At 37.9% G+C, this 21,439-nt stretch overlaps 1 protein-coding gene across 2 annotated transcripts in view; it reads left to right on the forward strand.

Moving 5' to 3' along the window:
* SYT1 (synaptotagmin 1) overlaps positions 1-21,439 on the forward strand; it is a 345,804-nt gene that overhangs the window by 216,541 nt on the left and 107,824 nt on the right. For both annotated transcript variants that reach the window (XM_062568014.1, XM_062568022.1), the window contains exon 4: positions 1,971-2,159. In XM_062568014.1, the coding sequence (XP_062423998.1) occupies positions 1,988-2,159 (172 nt within the window). In that variant the 5' untranslated portion in view covers positions 1,971-1,987. The remainder of the gene's footprint in view (positions 1-1,970; positions 2,160-21,439) is intronic.

The raw sequence follows: 21,439 nt of genomic DNA on the forward strand, positions 1-21,439 counted from the left end.
TGACAAAATGCTATATTATAAAACAGCACTGATGTTTACAGCCGATGGCTCTGCATGTTTTGCTTTATAGTATTTGGCATTCACCAGAGCATATGGAATAAGTCTTCTAATCTGAAATAGCTGGCACATTATTTCATAGTACACAAATTATGCAGTACATGTTTTCCCTATTGTTATTGTGGGAGGCGAGTGGGGAAATCTTAGCAGACATCGGACCTGAGCCAAAGTTCATGGATATTAACTGGAATCTTTCCATCAACATCAGTCTGCTTTAGATAGTGAGCTGCTCCCATGTTGTTACAGGCAAATAGATAAGACTGCATGCTTATGAAATATTTATGGAGCTAGAGCGCATACATATTATGTGTCAACATCAACATGATTTTATATTAGGCTGGAGACTGTGAGGGCGAAGGCAGAAGCAATGGGCAGGCAGGGAATAGTGCTTCATTTGGTGTCGCATCAAAAAAATTGCTACAAAACAGCCACCAAATGGCTTCTTCAGAACAAGGCCAGTCCCCTGTTTGGCAGAAATCTTCTTCATAGGATGACAGTATTATGCTCATGCCCCTGGTTAATGACAAGAATGGTCCGGGTGATTTCAAAAGGTTAATTCTGCCTACAGACGGGTGCTAACAGGTCTGCCTGGCTGCAGGCTGGTGGAAGTAAAGTTGAAGGACGGAAAGCCAGTCCTCGTTTTGACTTAGCGATTTGAGCACTTCCAGCAACATCCATGAAAACAGTCACGTAAGGCAAGAAAGCTCCTGATTCCTCGGGTTGTACACAGTCAGATGCTCTCAAGCCCCTTTAATTTTGGTATTTTGCAATTTTTTTATATGATGATGTTCAAATTTCTCAGCTTTGACAGGTCGAAGGCTAAGTTTCTTTTGGGACTGAGAGCAATTGTGTACTCAGAGCAATAATGAATGTTTATTATCTCTCAAACTCCTTTCTCCTGACAGTTCTCTGAAGAAAAACATAGCATGATTATTCACATCAGTGATATTTAGGATGCAGCAGAAGATCAGAACAATGTGTTCAAAAGCAATGTAAACATTTCAGCCGACCTTCTTGTGATATTGAAATTGCATTTTGCGTCTCATCTCCACCTTCACCCCGCTGGCCCAAAATTCATTGCTTTATGCTGAAAGTTCAAGTAAAGGTTTTGCAGAATGCTCATTGAACAACATTACATCGAAAATATGCTGGTGTGGGATTATATTTGTGACAGGCTTTCAGATTCTTCTATATAGCTGCATTTAGATATCCTACAGATGTCATAGCTTCACGAATACACCAATGAGACCTGTGAATAATTTAACAGAATATTGTCTGTAGCAAATGTCACACAAAGTAACTGGAAGGAAAATTGCCTTCAATAAGTGAAGATAAAAATGGATGCAAATCAATTTCCGTTTAAGATACAACTCGCTTAAATGGAAAACAACAGGTTATGACTTTGACAGGAAAATTGGAAGTGTTTTTGTTATATCCTTATCACTTTGTTTATTTTATATAAAAACTTTGGCTATGGGTCTGCTCCTCTGTAACTCTCTGAGGTAAATAATCCTGTAAATACAATGTGAAGTTTGCACGTTGAGAGCAGTTATCAGGCAATTTATTCACACTTTCAATAGCGAAAAGCAAAAGGTAAACTTACATCAGAGTTCTACAGGAATTTTGAGGTTTGAAATTCAGCACTTCAAAATTCAACACTATAAGAGAAGAACTGTAAGCAATAAAACGATTCTGGCTGAAATTAACCCTGCAAAAGACTTTTCCCTCTGGTCTAATAAATATTGTATGAAGAATATGAAGCAATATGCTGATGCAGTTATATTTACCCAGGGAGCACCGAGTAGTATGCTGCCTATTTAGTACTTTATTGATATGAGATCCATTTTAATGATTTAAACATTTACTTTTGTGTTTGTTCTCTTTTGTTTTTCTTTTTTTTGTTTTTCCAACAGCTAACCCAAGGGTTAAAATGGTGAGCGAAAGTCATCATGAGGCCCTGGCAGCACCGCCAGCTACCACAGTAGCAGCAGCCCCTCCAAGTAATGTCACCGAGCCAGCCAGTCCTGGGGGAGGCGGCGGAAAAGAAGATGCATTTTCTAAGTTAAAAGAGAAGTTCATGAATGAGCTGAATAAAATTCCACGTAAGTAAAATTTGATTGATTAAAAAGCTGCTGCCAGCATAGTAGAGTTAACTTGGAATTTTCTTCTTTGTCTCTTATCTAGAGAGCATATTACATGTTTTCTAGTCAAAAGTGGAAAAATCTGAAGGTAAACCTGGCTTTGTAACATCCTTAGAACTAGTTGTAGTGGAAAAGATAGGGACCAACTCAGATGTGTTCTGACTCTGTTCTTGCGATATCAAATTGTTTTTTTTAGTTTTACAGATAAATTATTGTTGAATCATCAAAACTGGAATGGCATAGCTTTAAAGTGGCCATCAGACCAGAAAATAAACTATTATTACTATTATAAATGTGTGTTGGCACATTACCTTAAAGTGAAATTTGGCCAGAACTCGTAAATGTTGAGAAAATAAAGTAACTGTCTATCTTGGAGGATTAGAAAAGGTGGAAAAGGTGGAAAAAATGCCTTTTTAACAAGGAAGTAGCTCTAATATAGCATTAATGTGGAAAGATAGCCATACTTTTCCCTGTCAGTAACCCTGTTAGATCAGTCGTGGAACTTTGCTGGCACGAGTTCCTCATCTGTGCAGAATCCTTTAAAAGTACTGATGTATATTTCTGTAAAATCAATAGGGTCCTTCCTGATCTGTGCTAGAAAGTGTAATAATAATTTTTACTTCAGAAGAATAAGTAAATTTAAAAAATATTTAGGGAAGCATTGTATTATATATAATAGTTTTCATTTTTAAAAGGTTATCATTTGTATAAAAGAATGTTGTATGACTGATAATGACAGGTAACAAATTAGAATATTAATCGATTTTTTATCTTGGAAATGGATCTTGGCAATCTGGCAGATGCAGTTTTTGAAAAATTGATAGCAAACAGCTTTGCTCTGTCACTCAAAATTCTCACTTGCAAGAACAGAGGTGCTACAGTGTTAAGAAGTCTGTAAGTCATTAGCTTGGTAATCTGCACAGTCCGGTGCAGACCATATTCAAATGAAATTGCTTGATGGTATCATGGGGAAAACAAAACTACTAGAAGAAAAAAGAACAGGAGAAAAGAAAAGAAAAGACAAGACAAGATATAAAGGGAGAAATGGTCGGCATTTGAGACATTTTATGCTTCAATTCATAGCTCAGTTTGCAATGTAAATGAGGTAGATGACACTTATATGTAGATATCCTTTTATTTTTCAGCTTTAATTTTAGCATAACAAAGGTGTAAACGGATTGCACTGTGTGGAACTCTGGGGTTGGTAGGTCTAGGAAAAAGTCTGCAGATTGAGATGAATTTTGAATTCACTGCCTCATCTTTTTTTAAACAACAATGAAAGCAAGTGGAAAGTCCAGTTCTGAGAATCTTTCCAAATAAAACTTATCCTTTTTTGATTTGTTCAAAAAAACCCTACTAAATAGAATAAAAGTGTTTGCTCGGGAAAATGTACTGAACCTTAGAACAGCTCTATTTATTATGAAATATACTTCAGCTATTATAAAATGTAGTATGTTACGCTGATAGTGAGAATAAAAGATGTGGCAGCTCTCCTTTTATTCACTTAGAGAAGTTCCTTTGAACATCATATTAAACAAAATAGGAATCTGCATCTTTAGAGCACTGAGAAAAACCTTGATAATCCTCCTGTGCTTCCAAATAACCCAACCAAAGCAACTGTCTTCATTCTGTCATGCCTCCAGGCAGGATTAATTGAGTAGTGTGATCATTTTCATCTTTATTTCTTGTATTAGTTTATCCTCCTACCTATAATAATACCCCTATTTTGGCAGAAAGCCCACTGCATTCTCTTAAAGTTTCCACCAGATCGCTGTTTCAGAAGACAAACCCTAAATGTTTAAAAACTTGGACCCTCACTGTGTGCCGTGATTGCCTCTTGCAGCTTATGCCTCTCGTTTTTCATTTTAGTAACAACAGTGCTTCAGCTGCAACCCAACAGTAGCCATTTCCACTCATGTCTCTCTTTCCAGTTTTGAGATAGAGACTACTTTTAACTGTTCAGAGGGCGGTTGGAAAACTTTAAGTTTTAACATAGTTTTTGTTTGTAATATGGAGCTATTTTACAGGAACAAATATGGGCAAGGTTGTCTGTGTTATTTTTAATGTATTGTGTTAGAAACTTCCACAACCTTTAACAAGTTTGTCTTACGTTATTACTGTAAGGTAAATGTATATTGTTGCCCCGTTTTAGAAATGAAGACCTTTAGGGTCATGCAGAAATTCTGTGGCAGAAACGCTCAATGAACCGGGCGGTCACAAATCCCACACCAGTTCCCAGATGAGCCATCTGCCCTCCCTGCAGAGGCTCTGAATGTGATGTTGCAAAGAGGCAGAGGGCTGGGGCATACATTTGCTGAAGTAGCTCTGAGTGAAATAGTGCTGTTGACCTTTTGGAGCATCTTATGTCCAAAGAGCTTCTGTTTTCCCTTTTGAGAACAGTAACCAGCCCTCCATGAACGAGCTGCAATAGGCAAGTCTAAGTATGTTTGTTGTCCAAAAAACAACTGTCCTTTATAAGCTGAATCAAATAGATCATGAAAGCTTTTAAGTTACCTTAAAAGTCAGCCTGTCTTAGAAATATCTGGAGGGAGAGGAAACTTCATTTCCCTATGAGACGATGATAGCCTTTCCTTACTACTTTTTTGTTTTATCAGAGTAGGGAGTTAGCAGTGAGGTGCTGTTAGCCTGTCCCAAAGCTCAGGATTTTACTCAGGGTAGAAAAATTGCCCGACATTCTCATGATTCATTGTGAATTTTGGGGGAATCTCTCTTAAAACAAAATCAGAAGGTACACTTGTTCCAGCCAGTTCTTTTTTATAGGCAGTTTCTGATCTGGATGGAATTTCTTGCCATGTGAGAGGGGAAAGAGCAGAGAGGTGGTGAAGAGCCTCCCTTTGGGTAGCACACGTCCTTGTATCTAAGAATACGTGTGGTGTATGAACCAAGCTTTTGCTGTAGTAGAGTCGAACTGGAGGCTTGACCGTGAGCCTGCCACATGCCGGAGAAATGCCCATAGTGAGCCAAGTTCTCCAGTCTTTGCAGGTGGAGCACAAGCGTGTTTGCTCATATATCTTTTTTCATTAATAACTTCCAAAAGTGTCCTATTCCTCGCCTTGACAAGGAAGACTTTGAAAGCTCAGTGGCTGCTCTGAGAGAAATTTTTTTCAGTCCTCTGTTGTCTAGGTGCGATACAGAAGTAATGGAGAGGGATATTGCTGTCGTAGTTGTCTCAGCCTAAAACATCTCCAGATGGAAAATAAGCTATCATGATTTAATGGATGTATAATAAGATATAATGTATCCGTATTGACAGAAAGTATAGGGTAAAATGATTAAAAATACCCAACTGTGTTAGCGGCTAGTTTGTATATGGCTTCCTCCTTACAGCTTTCCACAGAAAATCCATAATATCAAGTTACACTTGTGTAAAAAGCTGCTCAAATAGTGGAATATGTGATGACAAAAATAGAGGTACGTCATGCTATACCCAACTGAATAAATACTGTTCCTACCATGAGGCTTAGAATAGAATAGTCCTGTTTTTAAAATGGTATGTTTTGTAGACCGTATAAAGGCCACAAGTTAAATAGACTAGACACACTTAACTAACTAAAAATGTCAGGATCCCTATTAAGATTTCTCTTTGCAAAAATCCAAAATATGGTCTGTGCAGTTAAAATAGCACTGATGTTTCCTCCTGTAGTTTATGCATTACAGATTACAGAAGTCTTACTTCTATCAAAAACAGATTAATTTAAGAGAATGAGAAAGAGAAGTTTCAAGAAAAACAGAGGTGCCGTTTGTGTTAGTATACATTTCTAACAGTCGTGATGTCGTATATAAGCCCTGTTAAAATCTCGATTGCCGGAAGCAGAGGTTCTGGCCTTTCGTTGTTCTATTCCTCTTTAAAGAAGAACATGAGCTGCATGTGGGGTCAGAAGAGTACGGACTTCGGAAAACGCGTAGATCATTCAGCATGGTGATGTCCTACCATGCGTTTTACTCTAGATAAAGGAAGTGGAATCAGTTTGCTACAGTGAGTCATACAATTAAAGTGTAAGAATCCTGTAAGGTTACTGAAGCATAACTGTGAAGAGTTTTTTCTCAGTTATGTAAATCCCTGCATTTTGGTTGTGAATGGCTGGTTTGCATAATCGCAGTACAGTTGTTTTTCAATAATTGCACTGTATGTAAGTCACTGCATCTTAATTGGTTCTTCTCTACTTTCTATCCCAGTTTATCTTTAATCTGCAGAATTTTTAAACTGTTTGCCAGAAGGAGAAAAAAAGACACTATCTCAGATTATACATTTTTCATTTTAAATGAAATTCCAACCTTAATTCCAACACCTTAAGAAGTGGGTAAAACAAAGCAGATAAAATGGAACTTAAAACTTCTGAAAATGAAATGGTATTTGAAGTCTTTTAAAGACATGTTTATTCTTTCTCTCCTTCATCTCTCTTCTTTTCCATCTAGGTCCTTGTCTACAGGCTAGCAAAATTCTCTTTTTTTTGCAATATACTTACAACAAGGAAGTTCTAACTTCTGCATGACTATGGGAATTCAAGACAGCAGCAGCTTTTGGGTTGAGGCTTTAAATGTCAGGGTGCTGATAATAACTGTACAAAGATAAAACTTAACATTAGTCAACATTAATTTACTTAATAAGCATCTTTATAAAATCAAAGTAGTCTTGATATATTTCCTAAAAATACGAATTTCCTGTATGAACAGATGACCTTGTTCCAGCTACACCATAAACAAAATGCTCAACCAGTAAAATCCCAGCATTGCGCTGACTAATAATACTCTGTTACTGCTTGCAGCGTACTTCTCAATAGCTGTAATGTCTGAACGCATTCAATCCAGGACACTATTGTTAACTCATTAATAGGAAGTTATTGTGTATTTATAACACTTTTGCTGTCCTACGTGCTACTTGGATAAAAAGGTCTGTTTCTGCACCAGCAATATTTTGAAATGTTTGACTGGTCTGCAGCTCCACTTGGCCTCAGTAGCTGCTGCTCAAAAACCCTTAGTTTGATTTTCATCTTGTACAGTGGACTGACAGTCCCCAAAACCAGGTGCTCAAACCTGGGTCATGACTCAGGCTAAAAACCTATGTTCAGATTTATTTCACATCTTATTTTCTGCTGTGCAGACAAAGGCTTATTTACCTCTCCTTGGCTTGATGAGTAACTCTCAAAGCAAAAGGGGCTGGAGGCTACAGAGGAAACTGTAATATAAAAATATGAAAATAATCTTAGGAAAGCAAATGCAAACCATAAGAATCATGTCTAGTTTCGTTCTGAGTAGCAACTTGATAAGTCAAAGTACAGGCTTGTAGATATATTTGGGTAAATTAGCAAATACAATAATCCTTGATTTATATATTCAGCCATTTAAGTTAAAGCTTCAGGTCTTGCTCAGCCTTTAGCTATCATCATAGGCACAGCTCATTATTTGTTTCTTCTTGCTGATCTCTTTTCTGCCCTTCTACTTTTCTTCATTGACCAGTTGAGGTTGTATTAAGAGTTCTTCTTGCATCTTTTATTGACAATAAAATTCATTTGTTAATTTTCATTCTTATTCAGCATCAACATTAGGGTTGGATGTATTAATGTCTTATGTCTGTGATTAGAAAATTGAAGATTTTATGTGCAGGGTCTTACTGAAATCTAATTCTTACGGAACTGACCATTTGATGATGTGCAGAAAATGAATTCAGACTCTTCACTGCACTATTTCTTCTATGGTTTTTTCTATAGTAGAGGTGGCACTGGCAGAGTGCAAAGAGGACAGGTTCTTTCCTAAGTTCATAACAAAGAAGCAAAATGTTGCTGAGAGAATCCTTCCAGATTTCCAAGCTGAAACATAGGAAGTTCCACTTGAATATAAGGAAAAATTTCTTTACTGTGAGAGTGACAGAGCCCTAGAACAGGTTGTGCAGAGAGGTTGTGAAGTCTCCTTCTCTGGAGATGCTCTAATCCACCTGGCCACAATCCTGTCTAACATACTCTATGTCACCCTGCTTGAGCAAGGGAGTTGGACTAGATGATCTCCAGAGGTCCCTTCCAACCTTAATCGTTCTGTGATTCTGTGATTTCAGTACTGGATTATTCAAGAGAGCCAAATACTGAAAATCAGAGTGAAATTCTCAGCAATAGCTATTATTTATATAAGCATACTACATGCCAGTGATAGTCATGTTGCACATGTCAAGCAAATACATGCAGCTTTTGCACTGAAGAAGAAATGTGGGAAATTAAGAAAAAAGATTTGTTTTGGAACACAGAATAGATAAAAAAAGAGATATTACAGTACAGTAATAGGAAAAAAATAGGATTTCTAACTACAGCAATTTAAATGCAAAACACAGATTACTTTGATTTTTTACTGAAAATCCCACTCCCAGCATTCAGTGGTTATATGAGAACTTCAGCATTTTTTTTCATTTAGAAAAAAAAAAAAAAAAAAACGTTTTACTGGTAGGGAAAAGTTTGAAAATATTGTCCAGGTACATCCATAAGACACAGAAATCATTAGGCAAAGAAAAGCCTAAAATTCCTTCCTTGTCTGGAGGGAATAGTGCATGATCTTAGATTCCACTGAATTATGTGCTGTGCATCTTTTAATGGTTGATTTTATCAAGAGAAAAATTTTTAAAGCCATGAGTTATTTTCTAGTGCCTTCTGATATGATCCCCTTAGCATGTCCTGTTTTGGGTCTGACTGTTGCGACTTGCTTCCTCACATGCAGGATTGAGCGAGGGACCTCAGAGTAGTAAAAAGTAGGAGCTGCTCTAGCCTGATGGTGGTGTAGCAGACCATAAGTGGGCCAGGCACAGGCAAGCATACGTGCTCACTAGCAGGTTACGTAGCTCTTCTGATCAGAGAAAGCTCATCCCACATATCTGATGCATTTCAGTCTCAGCCAGGACCCTGTTCCTGGGCTGGCTGGCATCTTGGCTGACAAACTGAGGGGTAAAGGAGAAAACAGCCAACTCCTACAGCTTGAACACTACACCCTCGGCATGGAGGACAGCCCAGAGCGCTCTAACCTCAGGTGCTTTTCTACAGCATCTTGTGAACGCTTCATCCAATTGGAAAAGAAATACTGTCTCTTAACCAGAACCACACTGGGAGCATAACCTCTGCGTCAAACAGAATTATACGTTATTGATCGCACCTGCCTGAAACATCATTTTCAGAAACAGCAGTTGTTTTTGAGTTGTGTAATCTGAAACAAGGGCACAGAGAAGCACGTCCTCCTGTAAAATACATGATGCCGAGAACATTTCAACAAACTATGAAAAAATAAAAACCCTTTTCAGATCAAATTTTACTGCCCTGAGGGTGAAATTCATCTATCGTGGAAATAGGGGCGAGCATCTACCTTTTGTTTGGTGACAGGATTTTAACAAGGGGTCCCTGAGTACCCTCTGAGGAGTCCCCCCTGGCACATCATTGTAATTATTATTTTATATGTTAGTGTGTGTGTGTATGTATTTTATTGCACTATAGATATGTCAGGTTGTACCAGTGCCTTAGAAATTGTGTAGAGAATTCAGTTTACAAGCCAAAAACTGAACGTTTGCTGGCTTACATTCAGTACTGGGAAAGTCTCTTAAAATTTCATTACTTTCTGAGAGAAGTATCCATTGAAATTATGTTTACATACATAAAATAACTACAATCTTTGCTAGTCTTTTTCAGCCTTAAGCAGATGAAGTGTTTACAAAAATACATGTTACAATTCAGTTCATAATCTTGCACTGAAAATGCTCTATAAAGAGAGTTTACGGAACAATTGTGCTCATCTTAAAATTGACAATACATTTAAAGATTGTTTCTTAAAAACATACTGTGTAAAAGAAAAGAAGCACTTGGGACTATGTTTAATAGATTTGCTTTAAAAATATAGTCTATAAATGTGCAATAAAATATAGGAATTAGTGACAAGATTGATTTTACTTCCATACCCCAGCTACAAACTATAAGATGTTATTGTGCATTTTTATGTGAACCAAGAGTAGATAATGAAGCCTCTGTTTTATTGAAGCAGTGTTGTAAGTGGGCACAGATTAAAAATAAAATGTCATTCTTTATTGTTACTTTTAAAAATTCTACTTAGATTCGAGTGAGTTTGATGCTGAAAATTATCCAAACTGAAGTCTCCTGTGAAGGATTATAAGTATATGATATCTCACTTATTTTGGTTGATACATATTGTCTAAGGTATTTATTTTAAAATTTTTAATAAGACAAAAGTACCTTCATTGGTATATGATACGTTTTTAGACTTCCGACAATTAGGCCCACATCTCCAAGGTGCGCAAAATATTAAGCTCCTGACTTATAGCAACCACTCTCAGGAACTCTGTAGGTCCATAACATCCTTTCCTGCATTTTTTTTCCATCTTTGTTAGTTCAACTAATGTTTCAGGTGAGCTCTTGAACTGTTTAAATCAGGAAATCCCTGCTGCTTTCAGAGCACCCAGCGAGTTTGCACGAGGTCTGGAGGTGGCCTCAAATCTTCCAAAAGATCTTGGTATGGGTAGACTTTGCTCTGACTCTACAGAAGGAGCTGCTGCTGCTGAACTTGAACGGCTGCCGGAGGAAGGCTGAGCTCCAGCTGGCAGCTGAGTGAGCCATCTGCTTACTCCTGCGCAGGTTTCTGAATCTGAATCTAATCTTAATTATCAACTTCAGCAAGAGCTCCCTAATTTGCTCACAGCCCCTATATCATCTGGGGGCATGTTTCAGTACTGTAGTTGGCACTGTTTCTCTATTGCAGCAAGAGCCGCCAAAGTGAAAGATGAGGTTTGTCCTTTCAGATGGGAAAAGCATTTCAGCCTACATGGCAAAATGAGCTCCAGAAATGCTAAGGGTTTCTACACTTAATTTTTAGGAACCAAGCTCTGGAAGTCAAATTCTTAAATCTGAATTAAATGCCTTAGTTCTCTTCAGAAGGAACCAGAAGCAGGAGGCCCAGTTTATCCAAAAGGGGAAACTGGGGGGAGATATGCCTGAAATCATATTGATCTCACAGACTTTTACGTCTAAGAAGAACCCTAGATACGGCCTTTGTAACAGACAAGTTCACAGCCTGAAACCATGTCCCTGACTAAGAGACTGATCAGTTGGCTCACTCGCTTTCATCAAAGTCTGATCTGATGAAGAATGAGGGAACGTACGGGACCAGAGACCTGACTGAAGGACAGCATATGCGTTTTGCAGTGAAATGTCATTGGACAAAAGGAAGTATCAGTAGATATTCAGGGCTCCTTTCTCTTAAAAAAGTGTCCTACTCACTAGGCTACAGCATCTGACCCCATGAATCCTGCATTTCTTTTCTAGTTGTTTCTACAGAAGAGACAGATCCAAATTAGTTTTTCAACTTGATCCTTTGATCTCCTTCAGTCTCCGGAAGACCAAGAACCCAGGTGTATTAGGCTGCACACCTAAATCATATTCCCCAGCCTCTGCTGGCAGCTCCTGTGTTGCCAGTTAAAAGCACCCATTTTACATAGTAGAGAAGTGACACTTCCTTGAAGTGGAAAGGAGAGGGAATATCCTAAAGCTGGTGAGCTGCTGATAAAACTGAAAGTCATTTCCACATGAGAAATTTTCTCCTCCTAGGTCCATTCCTCAAATGGCAGCACTCCAAAAGGGAGGAAACCTCCAGGACTGGAACAAGCATCAGACTATATTTTTTTTTAACTGGAAACAGTGTATAAAGAGGCAGTACTTTCTTCACCTAGATAATACATTGATACTAATTTTTATTTCTTTCTTACAGGTATTTTTACAATCCCTCCTTACCAAGTTAATTAAATTTTCTTTCTGTTATTTCATTTATGTATTTATTAACACTATTCTCCTAGCTAGAACTCACATGCAAAAAAAATCACAAACAATATACTTGCTAGCCCAACGTTAAGACTTGTTTCTTCTTTACGTTTAAAAACTCCTCCTCCTCCAAGGCCAACTATTTTACAATGGTTTCCAAGACCTCAGTATGCAATTTTCAGCAAACACTTGCTCTGAGCTGGAATGTAGCATTTCAGGTCACAGCCCAGCAGTCAGTTACGTGTCTGTAATATTCCATGGGTGCAGACTGACTTGCAGCAAGGGCAAAGGAAGGATGACAGAGGAAGATAAGGCAAGCTTACTATTCATAAATTTCAGTCTAGCATAGCATTTTAGATTACAACTCTGTGATGGTAATCACTTCATATGAAACTGTTCCAGAATACCAATTTCTAAATTCTCTTTCCTTATAAAATATTTATTGATGGGTTTTAAGTCCTAGGACTGCTAGGTGTCCCAGTTGACAGAAAACAGCATGGGGAGATAGGGGTGAGGGCACAGCGGACAAATGAGAAGGCTTAATGTTATCTGAACTCAGGGCATAACATCGAGGATGATAAAATAGCATGAAGAAATGTCAAAATTGACTTGACTGACAGCTATTCTGAGACAGCCATGCATTTATCTAACAGTGATTGTAGGCTACAAAAATACTTATGCACACTGCTTTTCTAGGTATAAATATAGGTATGTAGGAAGATACAGAGTGGAAGAAGGGACCTATTTAGAAAAATTGTTTTTCTATCCAGTTGATGCATAACTGAAGTGTTTAAGCTGTACGACATCCTTGATTTGCAACAGCTCCTTTTCATTTGGTGACTATTGACAGTTGAACTTAGACTCTGCACAGTACATGGATCTATCTAACGTTGCTACTACTTTCCATTGCCACCTAGAATATGATTTAATAAGAAAACTAGATAAAAATTTATAGTGATAATGACAAGAGGCATTTTCATTCTGTTCAACTGAGTATTTATCCCAATAATTCCTAGTAGAACAAGAACAGAATATATACATATATATGTATATATAAATTTTATCTTAGCTCTGCTTATTAAAACTTTGTAAGTATGTACATCATGCAATTTTAGAAACTTATATTACACACAGGTGTGGTAGTAATAACAAACTTTTCATCTTTTCATACATTTGTAAATATCAGTGCAATTTTTTCTCCCATTTCACGTTAGTAGGCAGCTTTGTTGAGAACTGTACACTTTTTGTTATATGGACCCATGACCTATTACAACATTTTCATGATTGCAATCAGAAAAAAAGACAGCATTTGGGGCAGTTGTTAAGTTTAAATGATCAGTACAGTGCTACTTTGAGATGATTTGGGGAAGGGGAGATTTGAAAACTTCCAATGGAAGCTGTTGGAAGAATGTAATTACCTCACTTGGGATTTGGGCCAACCTTGAAAACATCCAATTTCCACACAAGTGATTGAGGTTCTTTCCATTTAGTTTAATGAGAGTTGGATGGGACCATAAGGCATTACAGTCCTTTTGGGAAAATACTAGGGGATCTTTTATCAGCAAAAAAGCTTAGAGCATCGTTTTTATGCTGCCTCCAAAGCGCAGAAATCCTTGCATCAATGTGTATCTAACACAATTCCTCAGCATTACTGACTCAGAGGGAAGCATAGCACCGTGGTGTGGCTTTCTGCACTGGAGAGGGATCCAGGAGACTGGCAGATGATGTTGTTTATCTTTCTTCTTTTTTGCTTAGTTTAGGTCACCCATGAACTCAAGGGAATTGTTTAGCTTTTTGGTGGGTAAATTGAAGAGTCTGTGGCGATAAACACAATGTGATGCCCCACTAATTCTTCCCTCCTTGCAGTTTCAGTGCTGAGAAGCATCTGTGAGTCAGCTTGCAAATTCCTCAGGCTTCAAGACTTTTTTTAGTGGATGAACCCAGCCACTGGGATCCACAAGGATTAAAGTGCTTTTAATCCTTGCAGGCAGAAGTCAAGGGTTGCCCCCAATGCCACCAGTAGTTCTCTGTTGGGACAGACTTCTTAATCTTTCCCCCTTGTGCCAGGGGCGTGATAAAGTACTAAGACCGTACTTTATATCACAGTGATGCATACTAAGATGGGTCATTTTTAATAGATTAACAAGTGTTAAAATGCCACTCTGTTTCAAAGTTGGTTTGGCGTTTTTTGTTTGTTTGTTTGTTTCAACATGTAGAGACAAGCTACAATACGCTTACCTCAGTATAGGATAGAAATAAATGATGTCTGTGCTTACAGTTGTTGGGGAGGTGTACTTACCATCCAGTTCCCGAGCTTAATGAGGCTGCGCCCAAACTGTGAAAATGCTGAATTACAGCAGTTTGTTACTCACTCAGCATTGTCAGAATGATGGTTGGGAGCCATTAGGAGGCTGAAGTGGCAATGAGGATGCTTGCTGTAGCAAAGTGATGCTGATGGTGTCTGTTTTCCCAGAATATTTTATGGCATAATGAAAATAAGGGGCTTTTGCACCATTATTTTGTCTATATTGACATTTGGGTGTGGAGAATTAAAAACTGTAAAATCTCTTTGTTCCTGTCCTGCTACTAGATGATCTTTCATTACATGGCCCTTTCTAAGGAAAAAATTGAGTCTTTGTGATGGCAATTAGTCACTGTTACCTGTAATAATAAGATATGATTGAAAAACTTCTCTAATGAAGTATGCCAGTGCAAAAATTTTGTCAAGTAATAATATGGGGTAATTTTCTAAAATGTTTCAAACTATGCAGACTCTTATCAAGAAATACCTTTACCTACCTTCCCCTTTGTCCTCCAAAAAGATGCAGCTAATGCATTTGCTTCCACCAGGCAGATGACCACTAATGACAGTATATGTCTTCACAACCTCCGTATCAGTAGGTCTGATGTTCTGAGAATTACTATTACAGAGCAGGCTGATGAGATGTATGGCTCGTAAGAATTCGAGGTCACATCTGTCATCTGAGTGACACTAATTTGTGACTTACAGCTCCAGTTCTTCTCACAAACTTTCATCTACTTCCTCTTTTCCCTGGCTTGCTCATCACACAGCATGTGTGACTCCTGTCATTTCTGCTTCCTGCCTTTCCAGAAAAAGCAGAGTTTTGCCATGCTAAGGCTTTCACAGATAATACAGCTGCCTCCTCACTAATCTATCAGAGAAAAGAGAAGAGTTAAGATCTCTGAAACTTTTTTGACATATGGCTGAGAGAGGCATAAAACTCCCTGCGGGTGCTAGTCTCTACTTCATTTTCTGTGTCGTCTGTCTGGCATAAGGTGCTTCTAATGAAAAAGAAAAAACGTAAACCAGTCTTTCTCTTCTGTCTATTGTATCCTAAATACTTTTCCTTCTACTTCACACAACGCATTCTAAGAAGGAGTGAAAATCTTTCAGAAAACCTTCTAGCAAAACAGACCACTGAATACTGATGTTTATTTCTTAGTAGCTTCAGGTCTAATGTACTGTAAAATACATAGGTTTTTCCTGTCACAATGGCAGATGTAATGAGAGAAGGACTAGCTCTTTTTTGCTGCAGAATAACCACGCTCATGTCAATGGCTGCTCCTTACCCCATGAATATGTTGAACATCCCTCCACTGACCCATGAACTGGAAATCTCACATCACCACTCAAGTGTTTTCTAAATGATCAGCTACTAGTTGGACAAGACAAATTTTTGGCAGGAGAGCCAGAAGAGAAAAGTGTGTTGCATATGCTCCTGCAACGTTAGTGGCTGTCAGCAAAGTTCTGGGTGGTCTCAGGTAAGGATCAAGAACAGAGACCAGCGAGGATAAATTTCAGCATTACCAGGATTACAGAGAGGTCAAAGGAATCCAAAATTGATTACAGTGCTGGCTTCCAGAAAGAAGTTGTTTCTCCTGGTATGAACTGACTTACTTTAAGGCATGTGAGGCCAATTAAATAATTGCTAGCCACTTCCAAGGGATATGTTGTGTGAAATTCACTTCAGAAAGGGATAAAAAGGCTATCAATCAAAAGATAGTCTATGTGTTGGCCATGATGCTCTCATAATTAAAATATTTTGACTGATCAAATAGAGAGCTGTTTAATAGGGTTTGATTTAGGGTGTTTTATTTCAATTCTCCAAAGGTTTAATCTGTGAAAGCCACTGCAGAGATACTGGATCTCTGAGCCATCGGCAGTGAGGTAAATGCCATTTAGCTGTCTGCTCCGGAGAAGGGCTCACTCTTCCCTTAAGTGTCACCTCTACTATGATGTACTTGAATAAGTATAACCAGGCTCACTCGCGTTAGTGGTGTCTGCTTAGCACGACACTGCCAACATAAGTTATTTATGATTTGGGATGAGCTAAATACTAGTCACAGCATAGAAATAATATTACCTTCTAAGCTCATTGCATAATGAAGACAAAAACTTTATCCTTACTAAAGTATAATTGATAGACCCATTTTTACCCGTGCCAATTGCATTTCTCATATGCTCAAACATTCACTGCATGGAGGCATAACTTTGGCTCTGAAGCGCTATTGAAGGCTATTATTGATGTGGTCTTCCTTTTCCTCAGTTCAAGGGCAGCCTCCTCACTACATAGAAGATTCATGAGTTTGTGAAGTCTCATTCACAAACTGTACTCCCAAAATGAGCTGAAGTTGTCTACTAGTTGCTGGAAACCTTATTTGAGTTTTCACCCAATTAGTCTTAATTTCACTGTACTGCAGAGAATATGCTAGTATCAGTGATCAGAAAGCAAGGCAAATATCTGCAGATATATTTCGGAAAGAATTTGTGGAAATTAATATTGATCTATCTGATATCTTTGGTTCAAAGAACCAAAGACAAAGGCAGCACGGGCCTGAGATTCACACAATTAAGTAGTGAGCTCGTCAAGTTATTAGCATTTATAACTCTGGAAAAAAATAGAAACTTTGAATGTAATATCCCATATTATTTTAAAAATAATGTTAATCTTCCTAAAATAATCTCTTGGGAGTTGTTTTATTATGTATAAATCACCATTCTGTATTTATGATATTCTTAACCTTGAAACTCTGTACTGATTTAATAACAATTCACAGGCTGCTGAGCCCTAATAAGGCAAGCTCTTTGTCTTATAGGTGCTATATATTGTGCTAACCTAACTAGGAGCAAAGAGTGATCAAAATTATTTAAGAGTAATAATAAAGGCAAGTAAAAAAGCAATACACAGATAATAGATGACTAATAAGTATATAATAAATAAATAAATGCAATGTGTATATACAAGCACTTGTTTTTACCACAGTTTATACGATACAGATTGCCCTGAGATCAAAATGGGGTGTAAAAATAATAACATATTTCACAGTACCTTTTTCATTCCTTTATAATTGTATGATACCTAGATGAAATAAAATATTTTAAAAATTATGTATCTGAATAATTTGAATCTGGTGTAAAGTGCTTTCAAACTTTTCTTTATATTACATATTTAGGGGGAAAAAAGCAACTTTTTTGGAATTCCTGTTACCCTAAGGCTTTTTACTGTAGTTCACAGTGCTATTAGCCTTCAATGCAGATATCCACAAAGGAGGATAGGATATTCATTCTGGTGCACAGGCCTCTATGACAGCCCGTGCAGTACAAAAGCCTCACCTTAATGCAGGTTTTGAATTATGAAAGGTGCCTTTTGCAAGCTTCTGGAGTGGCCTACATTTCAGACCAGCATATAGAAAAACACCATGAAAATTACTATTTGCTTAGCATTTTCTTACTGACGTTTAATTTGAAAATTACCTATGACTTACCAAGATACCCCTTTTCTACGTATCCCCACACTTACCTTCCTAGGTTAAAGGGATGCTGTCAAAAGTAACCAATGAATTTTTCTAAGTGCTTGTAAGTTCACCTCAAGACCTAATCCTGAAAACATTGCTCAGCACAGTATTTCTGGAATTAATGGATCTATTTACAGTAGAAAGGACCCAAATCAGAGCTCTACTTCTCCAGAAACATCAGGCAGCAATGAAAATGTCTTTTGAGACATAATTTTCTTCATTTATGAATTCTATTTGAAAATAGAGCCCTTCATGTACATTTGTCAAGTAGCAGACCCTATTTTCAATAAGGGATTCATCTGCATTGGAATCAGGAACAGATCCTGGAATCAGGGAAAGCCTAGGGGCTGGCCAAATGCAGCCTAGCCTGTGGCTTGTATGGGGTAAATAGCTGAATAGTTAGGTTAGCACCAGAAGAAGAATACAGAGCTCTACCCTCAAGGTTATTTCAGTTTTTCATCCAGTGAATATTTTATATAAAACAGTACCAACAGCCAGTTTGCTGTCCTTCTAGAAAAGTCTTATATCTACAATATAATTTTACATCTTCTTCCATGCTCTTATTCTGTGAATCTCACTTTAATGTGAAGCGTTGCCAATGATGTAGAGCTGTACCTGCCTTACAAAGTCAAGGCCGTATTGGAATTCAATATTTTAGCAATCTGGTGAACACTGAGAAAGGGAGAGAGGAGGAAGGCAACCAGATCTTGACAGCCCATTTGTCCTGCATGGGTTCAGACACTTGCCAGCAGCCCATTTATACACAATACATTTATATCAGTGGCTTTCTACAAGTGTAGTTATTTTAGGCTGCAACAAGATCAAGGCAGTTGGAACAAGCCTCCTTCTTCTCTAAGATGTGGATAGGCAGAGTCTGTCTGTCTGCTCTAATACCTTATGGAAGTATATTGTAAAGAACTCCTTGAGGTTTGTCTGCCTTTGACCCCCTTTTTCACCTGATAAGAATTGCTACTTTAAGGATTTTTAAAACCATTTTCTAATTTGAAGCTTACTTTTTTTGTCCTTATTTTCTTTCGGGGGCGGGGGGGGGGGGGGGGGGAGAAGGCAGGAAACGTCTGTGATGTGTGCTTTCACACAGGTCTCACAGCTGGCAGAGTGTATGCTGGGTCCAGGGTCATGGATTTTAAAGCCTAAACATTATTTCATTACCTTGTGGCTGTTTCAGTTCTCAGTGCTAGAATCAGTTATGGAAATATTTGAATTGTGAGCAGTAAGTTTTCATACAGAATACAGTCAGTATACTATACACAGTTTTTGCCAGGAAAAAAAAAATCGTTCTATGATAAGGAGATTTTAAAAGAAATCTCTTGATAAAGACAAGGTTTTGATCATGCCTGATTTTGCTGCGGACAATTTGTGTCCATAAAATAACACCTCTGCATTAGTGTCTTTGTAGCTGAATTCTGCCTCAATTAGTGAGGCTGCAGGATGACTTGTGGCTTGAAGCTTTTCGCTTTTTTCCAACAGTATTGTTTTGTCTAATGAATGGACATTATCCTGCCCAGTCAACTTGGCCTCAGTTATTGTTGTGATGGTCTAAAGGTACCTTATTACTGCTTCTGTGAATGGAACAATTTGAAAGCATCTAGATGGAATTTCTTTGCTGATTACTCACCTGCTATTAAAGTGGTTCCAAATAAAGTTAAATGACAGCCTGACTAGCTTCTTGGAAGCTCTTTCCAACTATAAAAGAAATTCTGTGTTTTGTGCAGTGCTCAAGCTGCTTTACAGATGCACCATATTTAATTAGATTAGTTTTAATTAGACTACAGATGCAAAGCTGCATCTGTGTATCACTATTAGTCTGCTTCTAGGCACTTTCAGCCAATAATAAACCACTATCTCATTTGCATTCATTTAAGTGTGTTAACCTTTTGTTTGCTGGAATAATCATTGTGGAAGAATGTATATGAATTACAGATCAATATGTCATTGTCATGTGGCAGCATATACGGTATATGAACTGGCCTAAGAGAAAATCAGACAAGGAAAGAAAAAAGGAAATTGCACTGAAGAACTAGTTCACTGTTAAATAAATCTTTCTGAGAATTCCTTTTATACTTATTTAAATTCCTTCAGAGCACTTATTTTCAAAGTTGCAAGCTTTGGACTTTATTGATTGCTCTTTTACCCTGAATGTTTGTTTTTCTTTATGATCTTTTCATTTTTATTTCTTCATGCATCACAGAGCCTATTTTCTTTTGCTGCCTCTCCTTGTCTGCTATAGCTAGGTTAACTGAGTTCTGAGGAGACTGAAAATTGATTGTTATTACTGGTAATGCTACAGGTTTGAAGGAATTGTCAATTAGCTATTGCAAAGTTGTTATTATCAGGAGAGAGCACAGCTGCTTCTTTTGTTAATGGCAGAGTACATGAGAAACTGGGAACTTGGGGCAGAATCTTAGTTGTACTGAAATCATCAGGAGCATTGATTTGAGAAGGCTTTTACTCTGACTTTTAATTCCAGGAGTTATCAGTTTTCCAGTGTTTAATTATGGCATTTCCTTTTCATTTTTATTTATGCATTTTGACTAAACTTCAGTTTAATTGCTTTAAATTTGATTGTATTTATGTAAGACAGAAGCAAGAACTGTGCTGTATGCCTTAAATTTAAGATTTTGGGTTTTTCAGCCTCTTTGATCAGTAGTAATGAAATTAATCCAGCAAGAAGAATGAGTTTTAATTAAACAATTTTAATAAGTGGGATGAACTTTTAAGCAGGCAGGGGATACAGAGGGTTGTTGAACAGCAATAGGAAAATGTGTCCATGTAGAGCAGCTGCAAAGATTGACTTTAAATTCTGGAGAAAAATATTACTACAGTGGAAACATGCTGATCTCAGGAGGGAAGTGTGCTCTCGGCACAGGATCAGGTTCTCCATTCTCATGATTTAGTGATGGACTGATCATCTTCTCCTGGCTATCTGGGTTAAAATGGGGAAGAAAAAAGCTCTGATTAAGACAACTAGCAATTTGGCATTCAGAAAGCCGTTCAAAGATGAAAAGCTATGTCTTAATACCACCATAGATCAACATAATTCCATGAGCATGGAGTTATGTAATCTATAGGACTGTAGCTCCAGGTCTGTTACAGAGTTTTGAGACAGACCCTGATGACCGTTTACTGAAACAAAGTCAACCCAGAATATCTAATAATTGATGTGCAGAGTCCACATAAGGTATGGATTCTAGCTCTCTTCCCACGGAGCAGAAGAAACTGGTAACGTTTCAGAGGCTGAGTTTGCAGAATGCCCTCACAGGGGTGCTTCATGTGGTGGAGAAAGTCTGGCCTAGACATACTTGTAGGATCTGTGCTGAGCACACTCGCTGCCAGTAAGATCCAATAGAGGAAGATAAAGGAAGGAAATGGCCCTTCTGTGAACTAAACTTGTACAATGAGATCCCATAAAGGATGTAAGTGCCTTGAAGGGTCTGGTTTTCAACTGCAGCATAAGGCAAAACTGATGCCTAGCGCAGATAATGAAAGGTGGGCTGTGGTACTGAGAGAGGGGCTTGTTTCCTTCTGTCATATCCAGGAAAAATGACTGATACAAATGGAGAAAAACTTGCATCCTGCATTCGGTATTATATG

Source organism: Rhea pennata, chromosome 1 (genome assembly GCF_028389875.1).
Source record: "Rhea pennata isolate bPtePen1 chromosome 1, bPtePen1.pri, whole genome shotgun sequence".
Taxonomy (NCBI): domain Eukaryota; kingdom Metazoa; phylum Chordata; class Aves; order Rheiformes; family Rheidae; genus Rhea; species Rhea pennata.